This window comes from Rhinolophus sinicus, linkage group LG04, assembly GCF_036562045.2.
Source record: "Rhinolophus sinicus isolate RSC01 linkage group LG04, ASM3656204v1, whole genome shotgun sequence".
NCBI lineage: Eukaryota > Metazoa > Chordata > Mammalia > Chiroptera > Rhinolophidae > Rhinolophus > Rhinolophus sinicus.
In genome coordinates this window covers 111,797,506-111,819,071 of record NC_133754.1, presented here as the reverse complement: position 1 = coordinate 111,819,071, position 21,566 = coordinate 111,797,506, and the positions used below count along the sequence as shown (strand labels likewise).

Below are 21,566 nucleotides of genomic sequence, written 5' to 3'. Positions count from 1 at the left end.
ACACACCAGTTGTGTTGTCACTGTACAATTTGAAAGATGCTTCTGGTTCTTGCCTACCTGCCAGAGGCCTTCACGGAATGTCTCCCCACCCCCACCCAGGCCCACTTCCCCTCCACCCCTCCCCACTGCAGAATGTCTTGAGCACCACATTCTACTGTTTAAATTCAAACTTTTCCCTCCTTCATTTGGATGCTGAGCATCTGCTGGAGCAGGTCACTCTCTCTGGGTCTTGGACTTGACTTTTTTGATTGTGGAGCATTACTAGGCAGTGCGGTCAGTGTCTCGGTCTGTGGGGATGACTTCAAAAGGAGGTAAGCGGGTAGGTTGGAGGGGGCATGTTTAGAGATTCTGCCATCCCTCCAATGGTTGGGATATAGGTGTGACATAGTTTGGGTAGGCGAAACAGAGTTTGGACTGAGTAGAGGAAGGGGTTAGCACTGGACCTCCAAGGACACGTCACCTGGGGAGGCTGGGAGCCAGTGGAAACCTGTGACAGACAGCGCAGGACAGGAGAGCTCCTAAGAGGTGGATCAGGACAACTCGGGGGAAACGTCTGGCTATGGAGAAAGGACGGCAGCGGACACACTGATTCCTTCTAGTAGGGAGACAAGCCACTTGGACATGCGTGTGTGGGGTGTAGTGGGTGATGTCGTGCTGGTGGCACCGGGAGGGTCACGGGGAAAGCCGAACCCTGTGTCCTGTTCTTCAGGCAGCTGGAGCTTGCCCCACAATAGCTTTCTAAGGGCTGTGAACTGAGCACACTAGATCGAATGGGGAAGTGGGGAGAGGTGGTCTTAGCCGGAGACTTGTCCAGTGGGGCTGCCTGTGGCCCGGTCTACAGTGAAATGTCCTCGCCGAGGGCCAAGCTGGAAGGCACTCTAACTGCTGCAATCCAGAGCATTTTCACTCTTTCCTGCCCAGAGCTCACTCCTTCTCAGTCCAGGTAGCTGTTGTCTTGGATTCAACAGGGGCAGGGTCACCGTGTAACTTCCATCAAGATGGGGCTGGGTTCCGTGAGTCGTTCTGAACTGTTCTCCCTCGGTGTAAATCAGTTCTTCAGACCTACTTGATCATGTTGCGTCTCCTCAGGCCTGCGTTGCACCTTGGAGATGAGGGTTTGCTCTAATTCCATGTCACTACTTCATGGACAGGGAACGGATGGGGATGGTAGTTGGTTTTCTGGTGGAACGTCTGTGAAGGTGGATTGCTTTTCTCAGGGGGCTAGGAGAGTAGCACAGAAGCAGGAAGACGATCTTCTATCTTATTATGAAACGTGCTAGGACACCTGTCCTGATGAGTTAGGTGCATGTGGTGTGTACCTTGTTCTCCTGGAACAGGGTCTGCATGAGTTCCTCTGAACAGGAATGTGTCCCAGATAACTCTGTCCCAGTGACACCTGGTTTACTGTGTGTGCACTTTTCACTGTTGGGAGCTGGGAGGGGAAGGGCCACGGACAGTCTGCAGACCTACAACCAATCTAACGTGACAGCAGCTATGGAAATCTCTGGAAACCTCCACTGACAGCCCCACTGCTCTCCATTGCCTGGCCCTTTTCTAATCCTCGGCAGCCATTGCTGGCTGTGAAATGACAGAATCTAAGGGACACAACGCCTACTTCGCAGACCCTCTCCTGGGCACAGAGCTGCTAAGTGGTGGCAACGACTCTGAGCATGGGGGATAGAGTGGCAGAATCTGTCCCATGTTAAGTGTTTGCTGTGGTTGGTTCTGAGTTGTGCGTACAGGCCAGGTTGGGGTGTTTAGGGGTTATATCAGGGCTCCTGGGTCTTCCTTGTGGAGAGCCATTACTCAAGAGTTTTGTTTTCTGTGCTTGGCCAGGGAAGAAGGAGGGTGATTTACATCGAGCCTCTGGAAAAGGAAGACTGAGGGGGAGATGGGGCGCTAATATTTTAGACACTGCCTGTTCACGAAGGCACTTTGGGTGCCTACAACTTACCTTGGAGAAGGTCCCTATCTTCTAATGAGTCTGTCTATGGCCATTTTCCACAGAGCAGATGTCTGCCCAGTTTCATGACTCGGGAGACAGCCTCTGAGGCTGGCAGGGTCAGAGGTGAGGGAATCCTTAGGAGGCTCCGAGACTCAGAGCTGGTGGGGTGATTTCAGGGAGCCTTGGTGCACAGGCGCATACTCCCCAGTGGAATAATTCTCAAGCTGAGGTCAGAGCATGAAAATCACCTGAGGGCATTTGCAAACTGCAGCTTCCCCATACAAAGGGTCCTTACCTGTTGAGACTCATCGCTCCGAGTCCCCTGTGGCTAAAGGGGACGCAGAGCGCCTCTGTCCTGGTTACTGACTGTCCTACTCCATTAACCCCTTTCGTTTGTCTCAACAGCATCTGCAGGGCTCAGACCAGCAGAGACCATGAGCCCTGGTGCTTCCATGTCTCCTTTCATGGCGCTGCCTTTTCCGCCACCCACTGCTGGCCCCGCATACTGGCCACCCGGGGAGCATCACCTGCCGCCCCTCATGACACCGTCATTTCCTCCTGGCCAGCCCGTGGTGCTGCCGGCTTTCCCTGGGACACCTTCGGTGGCAGGAGATGCTGGCCATGGCCCCACAGGGACTGGGGCCGGCAACATCATTGTCCAGGTCAGATCAGACGTGGGGCGAGCAGAGCTGCCCCAGACTCAGACCTTGGTCCTTACTCAGGCCCCGCTCAACTGCAGTGCTCCGGGGGCCCTCGGTGGGGGTGCTGTGTGTCCTGCACCCCAATTCTTCACAGCCTCTGCGCTGCAGACCGTTATGCTCACTCCGGCTATTGGGGGCACCCAGGCTGTCCAGGGCAGCTGGTGCCCAGGCCTTCCTCCTCAGGCCCCACCACCAGCTGCCCCGCTGGCTTCCATCATTTCCCCAGTGAGTGTTGGGCCATGGCCAAATGGGGCTCCCAGAGAGGGTGGCCTGGCCACCTCCCAGTCGAACGCCATGCCGGACAACTCATGTAACCCCAAGAGTGTGTATGAGAACTTCCGGTGTTGGCAGTACTTCAAGGCCCTGGCCTGGAGCCTCCTACCCCAGAGTTCCGACGCAGAAGCTCTTTCCTGCTTCCTCATGTGAGTGCACTGGGTAGGGGCACGGGGAGCTCGGCTGGAGCTTTCACATAGAGGGAACGGCGGTTGGGCATGCAGGGCGCCTTATCCTGGGACACAGCAAGGAAGGTCTGAGGGTGGTGTCCACGCTCTGAGAAGGCGCATTCTTGGTAATCCGCATCACATGTCCCGTTCATGACCTCCTCTGAGGTGCCGTGTCTCAACTGACCCCAGCAGCCTGAGTCCAGCTCCTACTATGACTTGATTTGTTACCCTGGGAGGCATTTCCTGCCACACCCTTGGTCCCTTGTAAAAAGGGACAATTCTACTTAATTCAGAGGACTGCAGAGGAGACTCCTTGGGTTAGTCAATGAAGTGTTCTCAGATTGCCTGGCACAGGCCATGCCTCATTAATGATAGTGATTATGCATGAACGGGCAATCTTGAAGAGGAAAAGACCTCCCAAAGCCAGAGTGTCCCTGCTATAGGGTGCGAGTGCACGGTCAGCCTCAGGTCCAGGCTCATGGGCCGGTGTGAATGTGAGGCAGCAACGACAGTAGTGGGGGGCTTCTCTTTGCACACCCAGACTCCTCCTGTCACCCCTGCATCAGTCATGCTGTGGGGGGCCCGGGTGCACTACAAAGCTGGGTGGGTCTGGCGGGTGGACGCCGGGCTGTAGACGGTGACTGAGCTTGAGGGCTTACAGCCCAGTGCTCCGGTCCCTGTCCCGTCTGAATCCCACCATGACGTTGGAGAACGGACTGAAGCGGGCCATGCGGGAATGGCAGCACACAAGCAACTTTGACCGGATGATCTTTTACGAGATGGCAGAAAAGTGAGCCAGCATCTGGGGTGCCAAGGGCTGCAGGGCGGGGGTGGGCTGATTTCAGGCAGGGTCCGCTTTGGTGGTGCTCTTCAGAGAGGGTGTTGGGAGGAGGGGTCTCGGCCAGCACAGGGCCCTCACAGCGTCAAGGCACTTGCTCTGCCATCCCTCCAACAGCTGCTGCCTTTGCTGGGCTCCGGGCCGGTGTCCTCCTCAGCCGGCTCATGCCTCCCTCTCCCCCAGGTTCATGGAGTTTGAGGAGGAGGAGATGCAGATTCGGAAGTTGCAGTGGATGAAGGCGGAGCAGGGCCTGCCTCCCGCTGCCCCACCAAAGCCTGATCCTTGGGAGCCCCCAGCCCCACTGGTGGGCTCGCAGCCAGGTAGGTCTCCGAGTTCCCATGGCCAAAGGCAACTGGGGCTCAGGGCCAGCCATTGTTCCCACATCGGTCCTTTTCTTCAAAGGGTCATTGTTCTCTCAATCACAACAGCCACGGGAGCCAGGGTCTCAGGTGCCCTTTGCCACCACGGGGTCTGGACCTGGTCAAGTTTCATAACCCCTCTCCCAACTCCCTGTCACAGGATGCTACGTGAAGTCAGCTAAGAAGCGGGTTGGATGGGATGCCCCTCAGAGTGTCTGTGGCTGCACACCTACTCACATGTGACTCTCTTACATGCTTCCCTGTCCCCTCCCACAGTCACAGGACTTCAGGTGGTCCTGACCCGACAGCACTCATGTTAGCATCCCCCAAACACTGCTGTCCCACTGCTATCACCATCTCATGCTCAGGAGGTGGAAGCTGGAGGCCCTCACGCTCCCTCCTCCTTCCGCTCCTCCCCAGCGTGCGTTCCCAGGACGGCCATACCCAGAGCCCATCCTGCCGGCCCGCAACCACACAGAGCCCAGCGGCCCCGGGAGACCAACGCACCAGAGGAGATTCCCCCTGAGGCCGTGAGAGAGTACATGGACATCATGGATGAGCTCTTGGGGTCGGCCCACTCAGCCACCGGAGAGCCAGGTGGAGAATGGGAAGAAGACAGAAAGGAGCCGCAGCAGGATGACGATGGGACCTACCCGGCCCTGGGTCTCCTGAGCTACATTGACGAGCTGTGTTCCCACGAAGACTTTCTCACCAAGGTGGGCTGGCTCAGAGCTCTGGGGTCTAGAAGATTCCAGGGAGTGGCACTCTGGCACCCAGCTCTGGGTTCCTAATTTGTGTGCGGGCGTGGGTGTGAGTGTGTGTGTATGTGTGTGTGTGTGTGTGTGTGTGTGATGACCATGACAGTGTAAAACACTCATCTTCTGCATGAGGATGCGGTGGGTCCTAGGTTTTTCACTTTTCCCCCGGTCCTGCTGACTCACAGGTTACTCCAAGACTGCTCACAGCTTCTTCCTTCTGTTCCAGGTGGAGGCGGTCATTCACCCCCGATTCCTGGCATGCTTGCTTTCCCCAGAAGAACAGCTGGATCCCTTGTCCCTAGCTGATGAGTTGGAGCAGGAGGAAGCACTTCCACCTGCCCAGGTGAGCCAAGAGAGGGAGGCACCCTAGGTAGTTGAGAGAGGCCTCCAGGTAAGCCAGGTTACTTACAGGAGGTTGAGACCCCATGCAGAATTGGGAAGGGAGGGGCCTAGGTTGAAACGTGGATGGAGCGACTCCAGGTATGGGGTCGGGTCAGGTGAGCCATGGGAGGGAGCACCCAGGTAAACCAGGCCAGGGAGGACCCAATGACTCTGCCCACCCCTCCCGTGCCTGTAGGCACAGTGTGCAGGGGCCCAGCTCTGGCGTGGGTGCCTTGCAGGAAGACAGGAAGGAGAGGACTATAGGAAAGGGTGGATGGGGTACCCAGAAGAGGAGGGGAGGACACAAAGCTGGGAATGTGGCACAGGATGATGGCAGGAGAGCCACAGGTGTGTCTTTGCATTTGAGTCCCAAGGTCCCCCACTACCCTCCTCTCTCCAATGCCACTGTCCCATCAGCCCTGCTGCTGCTGCTCCTCCTCCTCTCACAAATGTGTGCAGAGCAGTCACTGTCTGCCTCTTCCCTCCCAGCTGGTAGAGAAACGATTGCTGATGTTGAAGGAGGAGGAGAGTGTGCAGGCACTCCTGTGTCATGGTGCACCCCGATTGGACTCACCTCCTTCTGTATCTGAAGCCAGTGAAGATGCCAGGAGGCATGACTATGGCCCCCAGCTGGGGGTCAGTGACATAGCCTGCCCACCAGAGGCTGACTTCAAGGACCCTCAAAGGCACTGTCGAGCAGACGCCCACCTGTCCAGGCCCAAAGTCTTTGATGTGTCTTCAGGATGTCAGGAGTCCCCAGCACTCCGGCCTCAATGGCCCCCCTCTCCTCCTGAGGGTCCCAGGCGCACTGCCTCACGGCAGGGACCCAGGGATGCCTCCATTCTTGGAGAGACCTCTCCTGTTATGGAGACTCACAGGCCAGTGGACTGGTCCAGTGAGGATGAGGAAGAGCTCCCCAGCCTGTCCTTCCTGTTAGGCTCTCAGAATAGCCTTCTGCCCTGGCAGCTACCCCAGAGTCCTGTCTCTGCTTCAGGTCTTGTCTTCCCTGGAGGTCGAGGCGACCGGGGAGCTTCCCAGTCCCTGTCTTGTCAGAGACTAGGCCTCAGCCAAGTTGACCCTTCAGCTGCCAAGTCTAGGAAGCGTGCTCTGGATGGAGACCCAGCTCCTGCTGAGAAGATGCTACTCCCAAATGAAGACCTTGGGGTCTCTGGGAGGCCAGCATTGGCTCTGGGGCAAGTTTGCTCCTTCCAGCCTCAAAAGAGAAAGTGTGATCCTTTTGACACAGGAAAGAGAAGGAAGCTGCACTGAAGCCAGTAGGGAGCATTGGGGAGTCCCCTTGGTGCCAGCCCCCCAGAAAGCCCAGACTAGATGTGACCTGGCTGTTCCCTACAGGAGACAAAAGGCTGATCCTGGCTATTCTACTGACATGGGAGGGAGGGAGGAAGGGTGGGAAAGCCAGGCCATTAGGGTGGACCTAGTGGAGGGTGGGGGTAGGAGCAGCACCTTTGGGGTATCCTGTGTAAATTATGAATAAAGATGGTTTTGTTGAGAAATGTTCTGGGAGCCGCTGTCTCCACGCTCGGGTCTGTGCTGCTCCATGGAGAGGGACCTGAGAGGAAGGAAGGATGCGGAAGGTCATGGGCACTATGGATACACAGGTGACCCTCTAGTCCCTTCCTCCAGGTTGACAGGACCTCCTGCAGACTGCTCCTGGAATCATACAGCTCTCTAATCACCAGGAACCCCTCGTAGCATCCCTACTCCCAAGACCAGGCTGGGTGAGGGATCTCCCATCATCATCTGCACCCTGAACCCTCTGGGGATGGGGGACCTGCTTTTGAGGCTTTCATCCCTCTGGACCATTAACCAGTTTTCCAGAACAGAGTCAGCCCTTGTGTTTAGGGAGCTTCTCTGTGCCTCCTGGATGTAGTCAGACTACGGGGCTGGGCTATCCTCAGCTCTTCCAGGGTTTCCTGTGTGGGTGGCCTGGTCGGAGAGGAAAAGGCTGGGCCTCAGAGGACAGGCTCTCTGCCTCTGTGCCTCGTTGCAGGTGAAGCATCCTCTGGTCTCAGTGGGGTGATTGAATATGGAGGGAGGTGGAGGTGGTGAAGACGGAACAAGAGGGAGTGGACTGAGAAGAAAGAAAGGGGGTTCCTCCTTAAGGTGTGTATGCCGGAAATGACAGTGGGCGAAGAGGATACCAAGTCCCTTGAGGGATTTCTCTTGGGAGCATCTCGTCCAATCCAGGGAGGAGGACCCATCTGCTGGGGCCGTGGGGACTGGGCTCAGGGCCCAAGGGTCTTCAGGGACACCCCACAGCTGCTGTCCCTTCTCTCCCAACAATGGCCGGACTCTTGTGTGACTAGATGCAGACACACATTTATATTCGCATTGAAGACAGTTCCTACTAACAAGCTGCGAGCTAGTTTCACAAGCACAGCACACCCAGCAGGGAACGCGGGAGGGGGTCGAGGCGTGTGCACCCTGGGGCTGAGTGCTGTGGATTCAGGCTGAGTGGAGGGGAGGCCTCAGTTGACCTGCTGTGGGCACTAGTACAGACCCTACGGTGAGATCAGGGCAGCTGAACCCCAGCTGTTAGAGAGAGATGAACAAATGGTGAGGGACATGTGCTGAGCCAGGGAAGACACCCTACTGTCTCCCATAATGGCCTTTTCCAAGCCCTAACCTGACTCTCTGTCCCACATGGACACACCCTGGCCCTGACCCCCCTTTCCTCTGGGCCAAAGCCTCTTCTCCAGGTTCTAAGCTCTGATTCCTTATCAGGCCCAGGAGGGGTCAGGACAGCTCAGTCACCCCAAGTGTGGCCCCTGCTCTGCCCAGCATGCAGAGCTGTGGGCCATGGCAGTGGTCCATCAGCAGTGATGGGATGGGACTAAAGCCACCCAGTTGCACAGGCCCTCTGCTCGACCCCCACACAGAGAATGGACTTGTGTCGGGGAACCCGTTCACCTCCCATGGAATCATAGGCCAGCCCAAAGGTCCTCCTCTTTTACCTTCTCCCCTCCCGGACAGTGGGCAGCACCCACATCTCTCAGGGCTCCTGGACCCTTTGAGAAGGAGATTTCTCTTCTTGGCCACGGAACCCAGCTGCTGGCCCCTCCCTGTCCAGCTGGGCGTCAACACAGAGAAACAGGCTCAGAAGCGCCAGACTCCGAGTGTGTTGTGGGGCTGGTCCAGATGCTGCCACCCCTCGTGGGTGAGTATACTCCTATCCTCCCACCCTCTGTGTCCCTGTCCAGGGCGGTGCCCGTGGCAGGCAATGGAGGCAATGTGGTGAGTGACGGGCAGAGCCTGGACCCTCTGTTCACTGATTCCTCTTAGTCCCATGACTTCTCTGGTTTCAGGGTCTTTGTGGCGAAACAGGGTGACAAACCCCCCTCTCAGGTCGTTAGGAACACTGAGTGAGTCGTGTTTGAAGGGAACTTGCTTGGTCTTCCCTGTGCGAGCTGGGCCCTCAGACTAGGATGGGAGTCATCATCAGCTTCACACCTGGTGCTCACACGTGGCTGCTCCTGTCCTCACTCGCCTGGCTGTTCCTGCCCCTGGAGTCCTTGTGAACGAACAGTTCCCAGGAGGAGGCAGAACCGGTGCTGCACCCACCCTGAGCTCGGTGAACCCTGAAATCTCCCCTGCACCTGCACAGTGGGGCCGACTGCAGGTCCATCGCCTCTCCTTCCACGACGAGAGTGCAACTCCATGGGCCACATGGAATCTTGCAGAGATTTGCACATTAGTCTTTGGAAGACACTAAGGTAGGTGCAAGGGGAAGGGACAGGAGGAGATATCTCAAATTTTCATTGCAGCCAACCTTCTTTATTACAGAAAAACAAACTTGACGTGACCTTGTGCAAGGACAGTGTATGTGGTAGCAATCAGGAAGGAGTTAGTAGTGACTGAAGTAGCATCTGTGAAGAGGACAATGTCATCCCGTCAAACCTCCAAGGGAATCAGGATGCTCATAACAGCAGATGCTCCCCGTGTGCTCGGTGCTCTCTGGTGCTCTACTTCCTTGGAGCTCATTGTGTCTCCACAGAGAGCTGGAGCGAGGCACGCGTCACCCTTTTTTTGTGACGAATAGTGCTCAGGGAGGTCAGGGGGCTGAGTGCCGGTCACACACTAGGAACTGGGGAAGCCTGGTCAGCACCATGCAGGTTTGGCTCCAGAGCCCTCCTCCTTCACCACTTGGAATAAATCCCCTGAAGAAGCCGTGGCATCCTTGGGAAATGCCAGTGACGTAGGAGCAAGACCAGTCACCCACCATCCTCGTGGTTCTGAAATGGCATGTCATTATGGGTTGGGATTGAATTTTCCTGGTGTTGAGCATATTTTCACGTATTTATTGGCCATTTGCATATCTACTTTGGAGAAATATGTATCCATTCTTTGCCCAGTTTTAGTTGGTCTATTTTTTAAAATTGAAATTTATTGGGGCTACCATGATTTCAAGTGTACAATTCTGTAATACATCATCTATATATCACATTGTGTGCTCACCACCCGGAGTCAGTTCTCCTTCCATCACCATGTGTTTGATCCTGTTTTCCCTGATCTACCACCCTTCTCCCCACTAACCCTTGGGAACTACTAAACTATTGTATCTATGAATTTTTGTTTTGTTTATTTGTTTGTCTTGTTCCTTTGTTGCTTTCAGTTTTTGAATTGTAAGAATTCTTTATATTAATATATTCTATGTAAAAGTGTCATTCCAGAGACATGATTTGCAAAACCATTGTCCCATTTGAGGGTTATCGGTTACTTTCTTGACAGTGTTCATAAATGTGAAATGTTTTTACTTGTGATGAAGACCATTTTATTCATTTTTACTATTGTTGCTTTTGTTTTCAGTGTCATATCTAAAAATCTGTTGACAATCATGTGCCATGAAAATGTATGCCTATGATTCTTACTTTTTTTATTAAAGCATCTTCACCCTTTTTAAGCACATAATTTTGTAGTGTTAAGTTTATTTACATTACTGTGCAACTGATCTCTAGAAATTTTTCGTCTTTCAACACTGAAACTCTGTACACATTAGACACTAATTCTCCTTCCTCCTCCCTAGAACTTGACAACCACCTTTCTACTTTCTGTTTCTATGACTTTGACTAATTTAGATACTTCGTATGAGTGGAATCATACAATATTTGTCTTTTTGTGACTGGGTTATTTCATTTGTATAATGTCCTAGAGGTTCATCTATGTTGTAACATGTGACATGGTTTCCTTTTTTTCAAGGCTCATAACATTCCATTGCATGGATGGACCACAGTTTCTTTATCCATTCATCTGTTGATGGGCATTTGAGCTTCTCTTGGCTGTTATGAATAATGTCACAATGAATGTGGGTGTGCAAACATCTCTTAGAGACCCTGCTTTGAATTCTTTTGGGTACATACCATGTTTCCCCAAAAATAGGACGGAGCCAGACAATCATCTCTAATGCGTCTTTTGGAGCAAAAATTAATATATGACCCGGTCTTATTCTACTATAATATAAGACCGGGTCTTTAATATAATGTAATGTAATGTAATGTAATGTAATGTAATGTAATGTAATGTAATGTAATATAATACTGGGTCTTATATTAATTTTTGCTCCAAAAGATGCTGTAGAGCTGATTGTCCAGCTAGGTCTTATTTACGGGGAAACAGGGTATGCAGAAGTTTGTTGTTGGATCACATACTAGTTATATTTCTAATTTTTTGAGGAAATTACATGTTGTTTAACTTTAAGGGTTGCACCATTTTACATTCCCTCCAACAGTTGGAAAGTAGCCATTTTGATATATGCTCTGTAATTTTTCAATTACTTATGATTTTTCATTGAACAATATACTAAAAATAATTTATCAGTTGTATTCTTGGTAAACTTTTATAAATTATAATATTACAGGGTAATCAGTTCTAGATGCAATGTTTTTCCTTTCATGGCTCTGAAAAATTATTCTGATAAGTCTTTTGTTTTGGCTGTTGAAAATTATGCCATCATTTTTTTAAATTAAAATTTATTGGGGTGACAATGGTTAACAAAACTACATGTTTCAAGTGTACAATTCTATAATACATAATCTATATATTGCATATGTGTTCACCACCCAGAATCACAACTCCTTCCATTACCATATATTTGACTCCCTTTACCCTCTTCTACAATTCCCCTCCCCCAATCACAACTCCTTCCATTACCATATATTTGACTCCCTTTACCCTCTTCTACAATTCCCTTCCCCCCTTACTCTCTGAAAACCACTAAACTGTTGTCTGTGTCATCATTTTAATAACCCTTTCATTGTAGGTGATCATCTTCCTTGCTAATTCTTTTTAGGATTGTCTTTTGTCGTTTGAGTTCTACAATTTCAAGAGGTGCGAGTAGTTTGACGTTAAAAATTTGTTCTCCAGAAATAAAACCACATAAATATGGACAGATAATTTTTGACAAAGAAGCTAAAAACATACAATGGAGCAAAGACAGCCTCTTCAATAAATGGTGCTGGGAGAATTGGATAGCCACGTGCAAAAGAATGAAACTGGACTGCTATTTGTCACCATGTACCAAAGTTAATTCAAAATGGATCAAAGACTTAAGCATAAGACCTGACACAATAAACTGCATAGAAGAAAACATAGGTACTAAACTTACGGACCTTGGGTTCAAAGAGCATTTTATGAACTTGACTCCAAAGGCAATGGAAGTAAAAGCTAAAATAAACAAATGGGACTATATGAAACTTAAAAGAAACTTAAAAGAAACTTCTGCACAGCAAAAGAAACCATTGACAAAATAAAGAGGCCACCAACTGAATGGGAGAAGATTTTTGCAAACAGTGCCTCCGATAAGGGGCTAGTATCCAGAATATACAAGGAACTCATGCAACTCAACAACAAAAAAACAAACAACCCAATTGAAAAATGGGCAGAGGACTTGAAGAGACATTTCTCCAAAGAGGACATACACATGGCAAATAGACATATGAAAAAATGCTCAACATCACTAATCATCAGAGAAATGCAAATCAAAACCACAATGAGATATCACCTCAGTTTATGTCACAGTTTGGTGCCACTCCTTGATCTAGATTAAGATGCTAGCAGTTCTGCCACCATTGCTTTTGCATAATCACTGTATCTGTCAACACAATTGTTCCAGGATGAATCATGAAACTCAAAAAAGTTAACCATAAGGAAATTAGAAAAAAAGAGCTAAGTAAAACCAGTGCATTCGAACAGAGGAAATTATAATATAATATGATCAAATGGAGTTTGTTCTAGGAATGCAAAGCTGGTTCAATATTAAAAAAAATATCAATCTTTTTTTCCCTATTTCTCTGAGTCTATTTCTGTTTTGTTTGTTCATTTATTCTATTCTTTAGGTTCCACATATAAGTGAGATCATATGGTATTTGTCTTTCTCAGTCTGACTTATTTCACTGAGCATAATGTTCTCTAGGTCCATCCATGTTGTTGCAAGTGGTAAGATTTCATTCTTTTTTATGGGCAAGTAATACTCCATTGTATAAATGTACCACAGCCTCTTTATCTAGTCGTCTATCAATGGGCATTTTGGTTGTTTCCATATCTTCATGGACTATGTAGATGCCTGACCACTGCACTATACACCTGAAGCTGAAGTTGACTAACATTGAATGTCAACTATAATTTTAAAAAAAATAAAATATATATATACACACACATTCATAGGATGTGGAGTACAGCATAGGGAATATAGTCAATGGTATAATAACAGCTATATACAATGTCAGAGGGGTAATAGATTGAAGGGGGTCATCACTTTGTGAGGTGTGTAAATGTCTAACTATTACATTGCTTTGTTCACCTGAAACTAATAAAAAAATTATCAGTGTAATCCACTGTAATAATGGTATAAAAAACGATAACCCACATAGTCACATCAAGTGAGGAAGAAAAAGAATTTGACAAAATTTGACACACATTCATATTAGAAACTCTCAGAAAACTAGTAATACACAGGCACTAACTCAAGCTAATAATAAGCATCTACAAAAAAAAAACTACTGCTAACATCATAACTTTAATTATGAAGTTCTCCTCCTAAATTCAAAAACAGAATATCCTTTCTCTTCTCTTCTTTTAAATTTAGTACTACAGATACTAGCCAGTACTGTCCATATTTATAGAAGATATAACTGTCTACATAGAAAATCCCAAGAAACATATAAGAAAATGCCTAAAAATTGACAATTATTTTGTCAAAGTCTCAGGATGAATGATCAACAGCGAAGCATTAATCATATTTTCAAATACTAACAATGAACAACTGGAAACCAAAACTAAAAACACAATGCCATACACAACAGTTTCAAAAAATGAAGTATTTGGTTATAAATTTTTAAAAAGAAATAGAAGATCTATATGACAAAACCAATAAAACAATGACTCTGATTAAAGGTATCAAACAAGATCTAAACAAATGGAGAGACATATCACAATCATAGATTAGAAGACTCAACATAATAAAATGTTAACTTCCAACAGAAATTTTTTTTTGTCAACATGGACAAGCTTATTCCAAAATATATAAAGGAAAGTCAAGGTATAGAAACCGGAATAGCTAAAACAATTTTGAGAAAGCAGAATAAAGTTGGAGGGCATTAAGGCTTACCATAAAGCTATAGAATAAGGCAGTGTGGCATTAGTGGAGGGATAGATGTGTAGTTCAATGAATAGGATAGAGAATACAGTAATAGACACACACCAATACAGCAAAATGGTTTTTTACAAAAGTGAAAAAGCAAAATAGTGGGAAAGGGATAGTGTTTTAAACAAATGTTAAAATTAACTCAATATGGATGACATATTTAAATGTAAAACATAAAATTTTGAAGCTTTTACAAGATAAGCTAGGAGAAAATCTTTGGGTCCTAGAGCTTGGTGAGAGTTTTTAGACATTAGGGCAAAAGTGCCACCCATAAAAGCAAGAATAGAAAATTGGACTCTATATCAAAATTAAAATTTTTTCTATATAAAAAACCCTGGTAAAGATGAAAAGAAGTTACTGGTTTGGAGATACTATTTGCAAACCACATATCTGACAAAGTTTCATATCTAAAGTCCATTAAAAATAAACAGTAAAAATAAGAAGAATTCAATTAGGAAGGGGGCAAAAGATATGAAAAGACATTTCACCAAAAAGGACATATGTTTGGCAAATAATCTATGAAAAGATGTTCAACATCACTAGCTATTAATGAAATTCAAATTAGGAACACAATGAGAATTATCACAAGCCCATTAGAACAGGTGAAATAAAAATTAATGACACTATCAAATGCCAATGAGGATGCCAAGAAACTGGATTTCTCATAGTATTACTAGTGGAATTGTAAAGTGATACAGCCACTCTGAAAAATAGTTCAGCTGTTTCTTTAAAAAACTAAATATATACTTACCATATGACCTAGCAATTACATTCCTGGCTATTTATCCCAGAAAAATAAAGACTTGATGTCCACACAAAAATTTATGCATGGTTGATTATAGCAGCTTTATTTGTAATAGGCAAAAATTGGAAATAGCCAATATTTCTCCTAATAGGTGAATGGTTAAAGAAACAGTGGTTCATCCATCCCAGGAGTACTACTCAGCAGTAATAAAGCACAATTTATTGATACAGCAACAACTTGGATGGATCTCAAGTGTATGATGCTGAATGTAAAAAGCTAATCTCAAAAGGCCACATACTTTATGATTCAACTTATGTAATTCTCACAATGACAAACTGTAGAGTTTGAGAGCAGATTAGTGGTTGCCAGGGATTAGGATGGTGTTGGGGAGGAGTTGGGTATGACTGAGAAGGAGCAGTGTAAAGACCTTTGTGGTGATGCAATCTTTATTTGGACTGCAGTGGTGGTTACTTGAATTTTCATATGTGATAAAATGACACAGAAGTCTACATACACACTGTACCAAGGTCATTTTTCTAGTTTTATTATTGTCCTGTAGGTATGTAAGACGTAAGCACTGTGAGAACCTGGGTGAAGCACACAGAGGATATTTCTGTACTCTTATGAATCTATAATTCTGCAACTTCTTATGAATCTATAATTATTTCAAAATAAAAATATTAAACAAAACAAACAAAAGGGGCAACCAGTGAGTTGACTCCTCTATGCACTTGGTGAAAAGTGTTATACTTCAAGTATTTCTTTTTAGTGTTTCTGAAATGTTTCTTGGCACATGGAGGCTAAAGTACAACCATTCCTGTCTTAGAGAGTTGGGTTTAATGCAGTGCAATTTGGAAATTGGGTTGTCTTTTTACTTTTCTTGTAGACAACATATAGTTGGGTCTTGTTTTTATCTGCTTTGACAATCTCTGTCTTTTAATTGGTGCACTCAGACCTTTGATGCTTACATTGATTATTGATATAGCTGGATTAATGTCTACCATATTTGTTACCATTTTCTATTTGCTGCCGCTGTTCTATATTTCTTTCTGTCTTCTTTCATTTTTATACATTCTCTGATTTTAATCAAGTGTTTTATGTGACTCCATTTTTCTCCCTCTTAAAACTTTGAATATATTTCATTTTTTACACTGTTAGTGGGTGCCCTTGATTTTGCATTATATATTTACAACGAATCCAAGTCCAGTTTCAAATAACATTATACAGACATGCCTCGGAGATATTGTAGGTTCAGTTCGAGACCACTGTAATAAAGCAAATATTGCAATAAAGCGAGTCATGTCAATTTTTTTTTGGTTTCCCAGTGCATATAAAAGTTATGTTTACACTATACTGTAGTCTACTGAGTGTGCAATAGAATTATGTCTAAAAACAGTGTACATACCTTAATTTAAAACATTTTATTGCTAAAACTTGATACCTATCATCTGAGCCTTCAGTGAGTCGAATCTTTTTGCTGGTGGAGGGTTTTGCCTCAATGTTGATGGCTGATGACTGATTAGGGTGGTGGTTGCTCAAGGCTGACATGGCTGGTAATTTCTTAAAAGAAGACAACAATTAAGTTTGTTGCATCATTTGTCTCTTCCTTTCATGAACAATTTCTCTGTAGCATGTGATGCTGTTTGATAGCATTTACCCACAGTAGAACTTCTTTCAAATTTAGCGTCAGTCCTCTCAAACGCTGCTGCTGCTTTATCGACTACGTTTGACACGTAGTAAAATACGTAGTATTTTAAATCCTTTGTTGCCATTTCAACAATCTTCACAGCATCTTTACCAAGACTAGATTCCATCTCAAGAAACCACTTTCCTTGCTCATCCGTGAGGCGCGGCTCCTTATCCCTTAAAGTTTTATCATGAAATTGCAGCAATTTGGTTACAACTTCCAGCTCCACTGCTAGTTCTAGTTCTCTTGCTATTTCTACCACTTCTATAGATACTTCCTTCACTGAATTATTGAACCCCTTGAAGTCATCCATGAGGGTTGGAATCAACTTCTAAACTCCTGTTAATGTTGATATTTTGACATCTTTCCATAAATCACAAATGTTCTTAATTGCATCTAGAATGGTGAATACTTTCCAGAATATTTTCAATGTACTTTGCCCAGATTGATCAGAAGAATCACTATGTATGGCAGCTATCGCTTTATGAAATGTATTTCTTAAATAATAAAACTTGAAACTCAAAATTACTCCTTGATCCATGGGCTGCAGAATGGATGTTGTGTTAGCAGGCATGACAACTACATTAACCTCATTGTACATCTCCATCAGAGCTCTTGGGTGACCAGGTGCATTGCCAGTGAACAGTAATATTTTAAAAGAAATCTTCTTTTCTGAGCAGTAGTTCTCAATAGTGGGCTTAAAATATTCAGTCAACCATGTTGTAAACAGATGTGCTGTCATCCAGGATTTCATTTATAAAATACAAACAGAGTAGATTTAGTGTAATTCTTAAGGGCTCTTGGATTTTTGGAATGGTAAACAAGCATTGGCTTCAACTTAAAGTCACCAGCTGCATTAACCCCTAACAAGACAGTCAGACTGTTCTTTGATAATTTGAAGCCAGGCATTGATTTCTCCTCTCTAGCTATAAAGTCCCAGATGGAATTTTCTTCCAATATGATACTTTCTTGTCTACATTGAAAACCTGTTGTTTAGTGTAGCCAACTTCATTAATTATCTTAGCTAGATCTTCTGGATAACCTGCTGCAGCTTCTCTATCAGCATTTGCTGCTTCACCTGGCATTTTTATGTTATGGAGATGGCTTCTTTCCTTAAATCTCATGAATTAATCTCTGCCAGCTTCAGACTTTTCTTCTGCAGCTTCCTCACCTCTCTCAGCCTTCACAGAATTGAAGAAAGTTAAGACCTTTCCCTAGATTAGGCTTTGGTTTAGGGGAATGCTATGGCTAGTTTGCCTACTTACACCTCTAAAACTTTCTCCATATCAGTCTGTTTCACATTCATGTGTTCATGGAATAGTTTTTTAATTTTCTTCAAGAACTTTTCCTTTGCATTCACAATTTAGGCAACCATTTGGTACATGAGGCCTAGCTTTTGGCTTGTCTTGGCGCTTGATATGCCTTCCTCACTAAGCTTAATCATTTCTAGCTTTTGATTTAAAGTGAGAGATGTATAACTCTTAATTTGACTTGAACACTTAGAGGCCATGTTAGGGTTATTAATTGGTCTAATTCTTATATTGTTGTGCTCCAGGGAATAGGGAGGTCTGAGGAGAGAGAGAGAGAGAGAGATGGGGGAATGGCCAGTTGGTGGACTAGTCAGAACACACACATTTCTAGATTAAATTGGTCATCTTATACCAGCACAGTTTGTAGCACCACAAAACACAATAGTAACATCAAAGATCACTGATCACAGATCACCATAACAAATATAACAATAATTTAAAAGTTTGAAATATAGTGAGAATTAGCAAACATGATAGAGACATAAAGTAAGCAAGTGTTGTCAGGAAAATGGCACCAATAGACTTGTTTAACATTGGGTTGCCAAAAACCTTCAGTTTGTAAAAAACAAACACAAAACAAAAACAACTCAATATCTTTGAAGCACAATAAAAGGAAGCACAATAAAATGAGCTATGCCTGTACTGCTTCACAGGGAATGCAAGTACCTTACAACAGAGCATTCTCAATTCTTCTGCCCAGTTCCTTATAATATTGTTGTCATTTATTTCACTTATTCATAAGCTATAGCCACTGAATACATTGTTATCATTATGAACATATTGCTACTAGATCAATTAAGAATGAGAGGAATTCCAGTAAAGATAGCACAGTAGGTAAATGCTGTGCTTACCTTCGCTCTTGACCACATCAAAATTACAACTGAACTAGAGAAAACCATCATTGAGAGTGCCTGAAGTCTAGCTGAACCAAAGCACTACAACTATGGACAACAAAAGAAACCATCTTGAGACTGGTAAGAGGGGCAGAGACATGAAATGGGCTGGTCCCATACCCATGTATAACCATTAAAAACCAGGAGGGATAACTCAGCTGCAGAGGTTCCCCCCCCTCCACCCAGAGGAGCGAGGGGTCCCAGCTCCTCCCGAGTCCAGGGTTCTAGTGTTGGGGAGAGAAGCCCCCATAACTTCTGGTTGTGAAAACCAGCAGAGATTGTGACTCGGTGAAACGGAGGGTGGTTGCTCTCTCTGGTGCTCCTCTTAAAGGGACTGCACATTGACTTACCCACCAACAGAATCACTGGCTCTGAGCTCCAGCACTGGGACAGCAGCTGGAGAGACAGCAGGGACATACAAGAGGGAACTGAGTTGTCCGGCTTCAGGAAACTCCATTGTACTGCGTGCAGACACAGACAGCTGCCTTATTTGAGTCTCTATCAAGCTGGCTAAGGCCATTTGTTCACCACATGCTGGTGATTGGAGACCTGTCTTGCCCCAAGCTGCTTCCACTGACACACCCAAGCTTCTTCCACTGGCTTTTTCATACAAACTGCCTTCCTTGGCTCATTCTGCAGACTGTCTTAGGGTCTCGCAAAGATTCCCAGAACACACACAAGGAGTATCCGGCTTGAGCATGTCCTGTACCTCTGGCTGAGCAGCCTTAAGCCCAGCACTAGCAGCAGCTGATCTCGGCTTGCCACTTGGCCTCTCAAGTCACCTCCAAGAACAGCATGGGTGGCAGCCATCTGTGGATTGCTTTATGGCTCCTACCAGCTGGCCCCAGGTGGGGCACAGGCTGCAACTGAACTTGACCTCCAGTGGGTCCCCTCCAAGGTGTCCCTGGGGCTGGCACGCCCAGTGGCCAGCTTCAAAACAAGCTGGAGCATCAGCAAGCTGCCTTCAAGGACAACACATCAAAGAGGCAGATTGGGCTGACACCAGAGCCCTACTGAGGCAATTCCTGCTCTGTAGAGTCAGCCCCTGTACCACAGCTCCTCCATCGTAGTCATGGCCAATCCTCACAACCAATGAGCCTGAGAGTCAATCCCTCCCATTGACATGCAAATAGCAACCAAAGCTCAACTACAAGAGAAGGGCACATACCACATACACAAGGGACACACCTGGAGTGTGCAGCACAGTGACCAGGAAGACTGCACCACTGAGCCCCACAGCACACCTACTACATAAGGCCATTCTACTAAGACTGGGAGACATAGCAGCCCTACCTAATACATAGAAACAAACACAGGGAGGCAGCGAAAAGGGGGAGACAAAGAAACATGTCCCAAATAAAAGAACAGAACAAAGCTCTGGAAAAAGAACTAAACAAAATGGAGACAAGCATGTTATACGACACAAAGTTCCAGACACTGGTTATAAGAATGCTCAGTGATCTCAGGGAGAACTTCAACAAAAATATAAGAAACATAAAAAGTGGAGAGAGAAAACATAAAAAAAGAACCAGTCTGAAATAAAGAATAAAATAATGGAAATAAAGAATACATTACAGGGAATCAACAGCAGATTAGATGAAGCAGAGGATTGAATCAGCGATTTGGAAGATAAGGTAGCAGAAAACACCCAATTTGAACAGCAAAAAGAAAAAAAAATTCAAAAAAAAAAAATGAGGAGAGTTTAAGGGGCCTCTGGGACAACATCATGTGTACCAACATTCACATTATAGGGGAACCAAAAGGAGAAAAGAGAAAGCAAGGAATTGAAACCCTGTTTGAAAAAATATTGATGGAAAACTTTCCTCACCCGGTGAAGGAAATAGATATACAAACCCAGGAAGTGCATAGAGTCCCAAACAAGATGACCCCAAAGGGGCCACCACCATGACACATCATAGTTCAAATGCTAAAGCTTGAAGACAAAGAGAGAATCTTAAAAGCAGCAAGAAAAAAGCAGTTAGCTACCCACAAGAGAGCTTCCATAAGACTATCAGCTGATTTCTGAACAGAAACTTTGCAGGCCAGAAGGGATTGGCAGGAAATATACAAAGTGATGAGAAGAAAGGACCTACAACCAAGATCACTCTACCAGCAAAGCTATCATTTAGAATCGAAGGACAGATAATGAGCTACCAAGACAAGAAAAGCTAACAGAGTTCATCACCACCAAACCAGTATTACAAGGAATCATAGAGGGAAAAAGATATGAAAAATATGAAATATCTTAATATGAAAAAGATAAAGTCAAAAATATGAATAATAAAACGGCAATAACTACATACCTATCAACAATTATTTTATATGTAAATGGATTAAATGCTCCAATCAAAAGATAGGGGGCCTGAATGCATAAGAAAACAAGAGCCTTACATATGCTGCCTACAAGAGCATATGGTTTCTTCAGATCTAAAGACACACACAGACTGAAAGTAAAGGGATGGAAAAAGATATTTTATGAAAATGGAAATGAAAAAACAAACAAAAAAATCTGGGTAGCAATACTTATACCAGACAAAATAGATTTTAAAACAAAGACTATAAAAAGAGACAAAGAAGGACACATTAATCTCACTTCTGGTTATTTATCCAAAGAAACCCAAAATGCTACATTGATGGGATGTGCTCACCCATATGTTCATTGCAGCATTATTTACAATAGCCAAGATATGAAGTCAACCTGGATGTCCCTGAATGGAAGAAAGGATAAAGAAGGGGTGGTACATATATATACAATGGAATATTACTCAGTCATAAAAAAGAATCAAATCTTGCCATCTGCAACAACATGGATGGACCATGTGCTGAGAATAGTAAATCAGCACAGAT

General features: G+C 45.5%; 1 protein-coding gene across 1 annotated transcript; it reads left to right on the top strand.

The window, feature by feature from the left end:
* Window positions 1-2,379: 2,379 nt before the first annotated feature.
* Window positions 2,380-6,694, top strand: LOC141571259 (NUT family member 2G-like). The gene is made up of 6 exons (XM_074331513.1): window positions 2,380-3,068; window positions 3,751-3,879; window positions 4,111-4,247; window positions 4,707-5,002; window positions 5,271-5,387; window positions 5,915-6,694. Exons 1-6 carry the CDS (start codon window positions 2,380-2,382, stop codon window positions 6,692-6,694), a joined length of 2,148 nt encoding a protein of 715 aa, XP_074187614.1.
* The last annotated feature ends 14,872 nt before the right edge of the window (window positions 6,695-21,566 follow it).

Excerpts from the sequence above, each read along its gene's own strand:
- LOC141571259 (XM_074331513.1), top strand. The coding sequence starts at position 2,380 with ATGAGCCCTGGTGCTTCCATGTCTCCTTTCATGGCGCTGCCTTTTCCG. Across the intron at positions 4,248-4,706 it reads ACTGGTGGGCTCGCAGCCAG|CGTGCGTTCCCAGGACGGCC; the intron begins GTAGGTCTCCGA and ends GCTCCTCCCCAG. Across the intron at positions 5,003-5,270 it reads ACGAAGACTTTCTCACCAAG|GTGGAGGCGGTCATTCACCC; the intron begins GTGGGCTGGCTC and ends CTTCTGTTCCAG.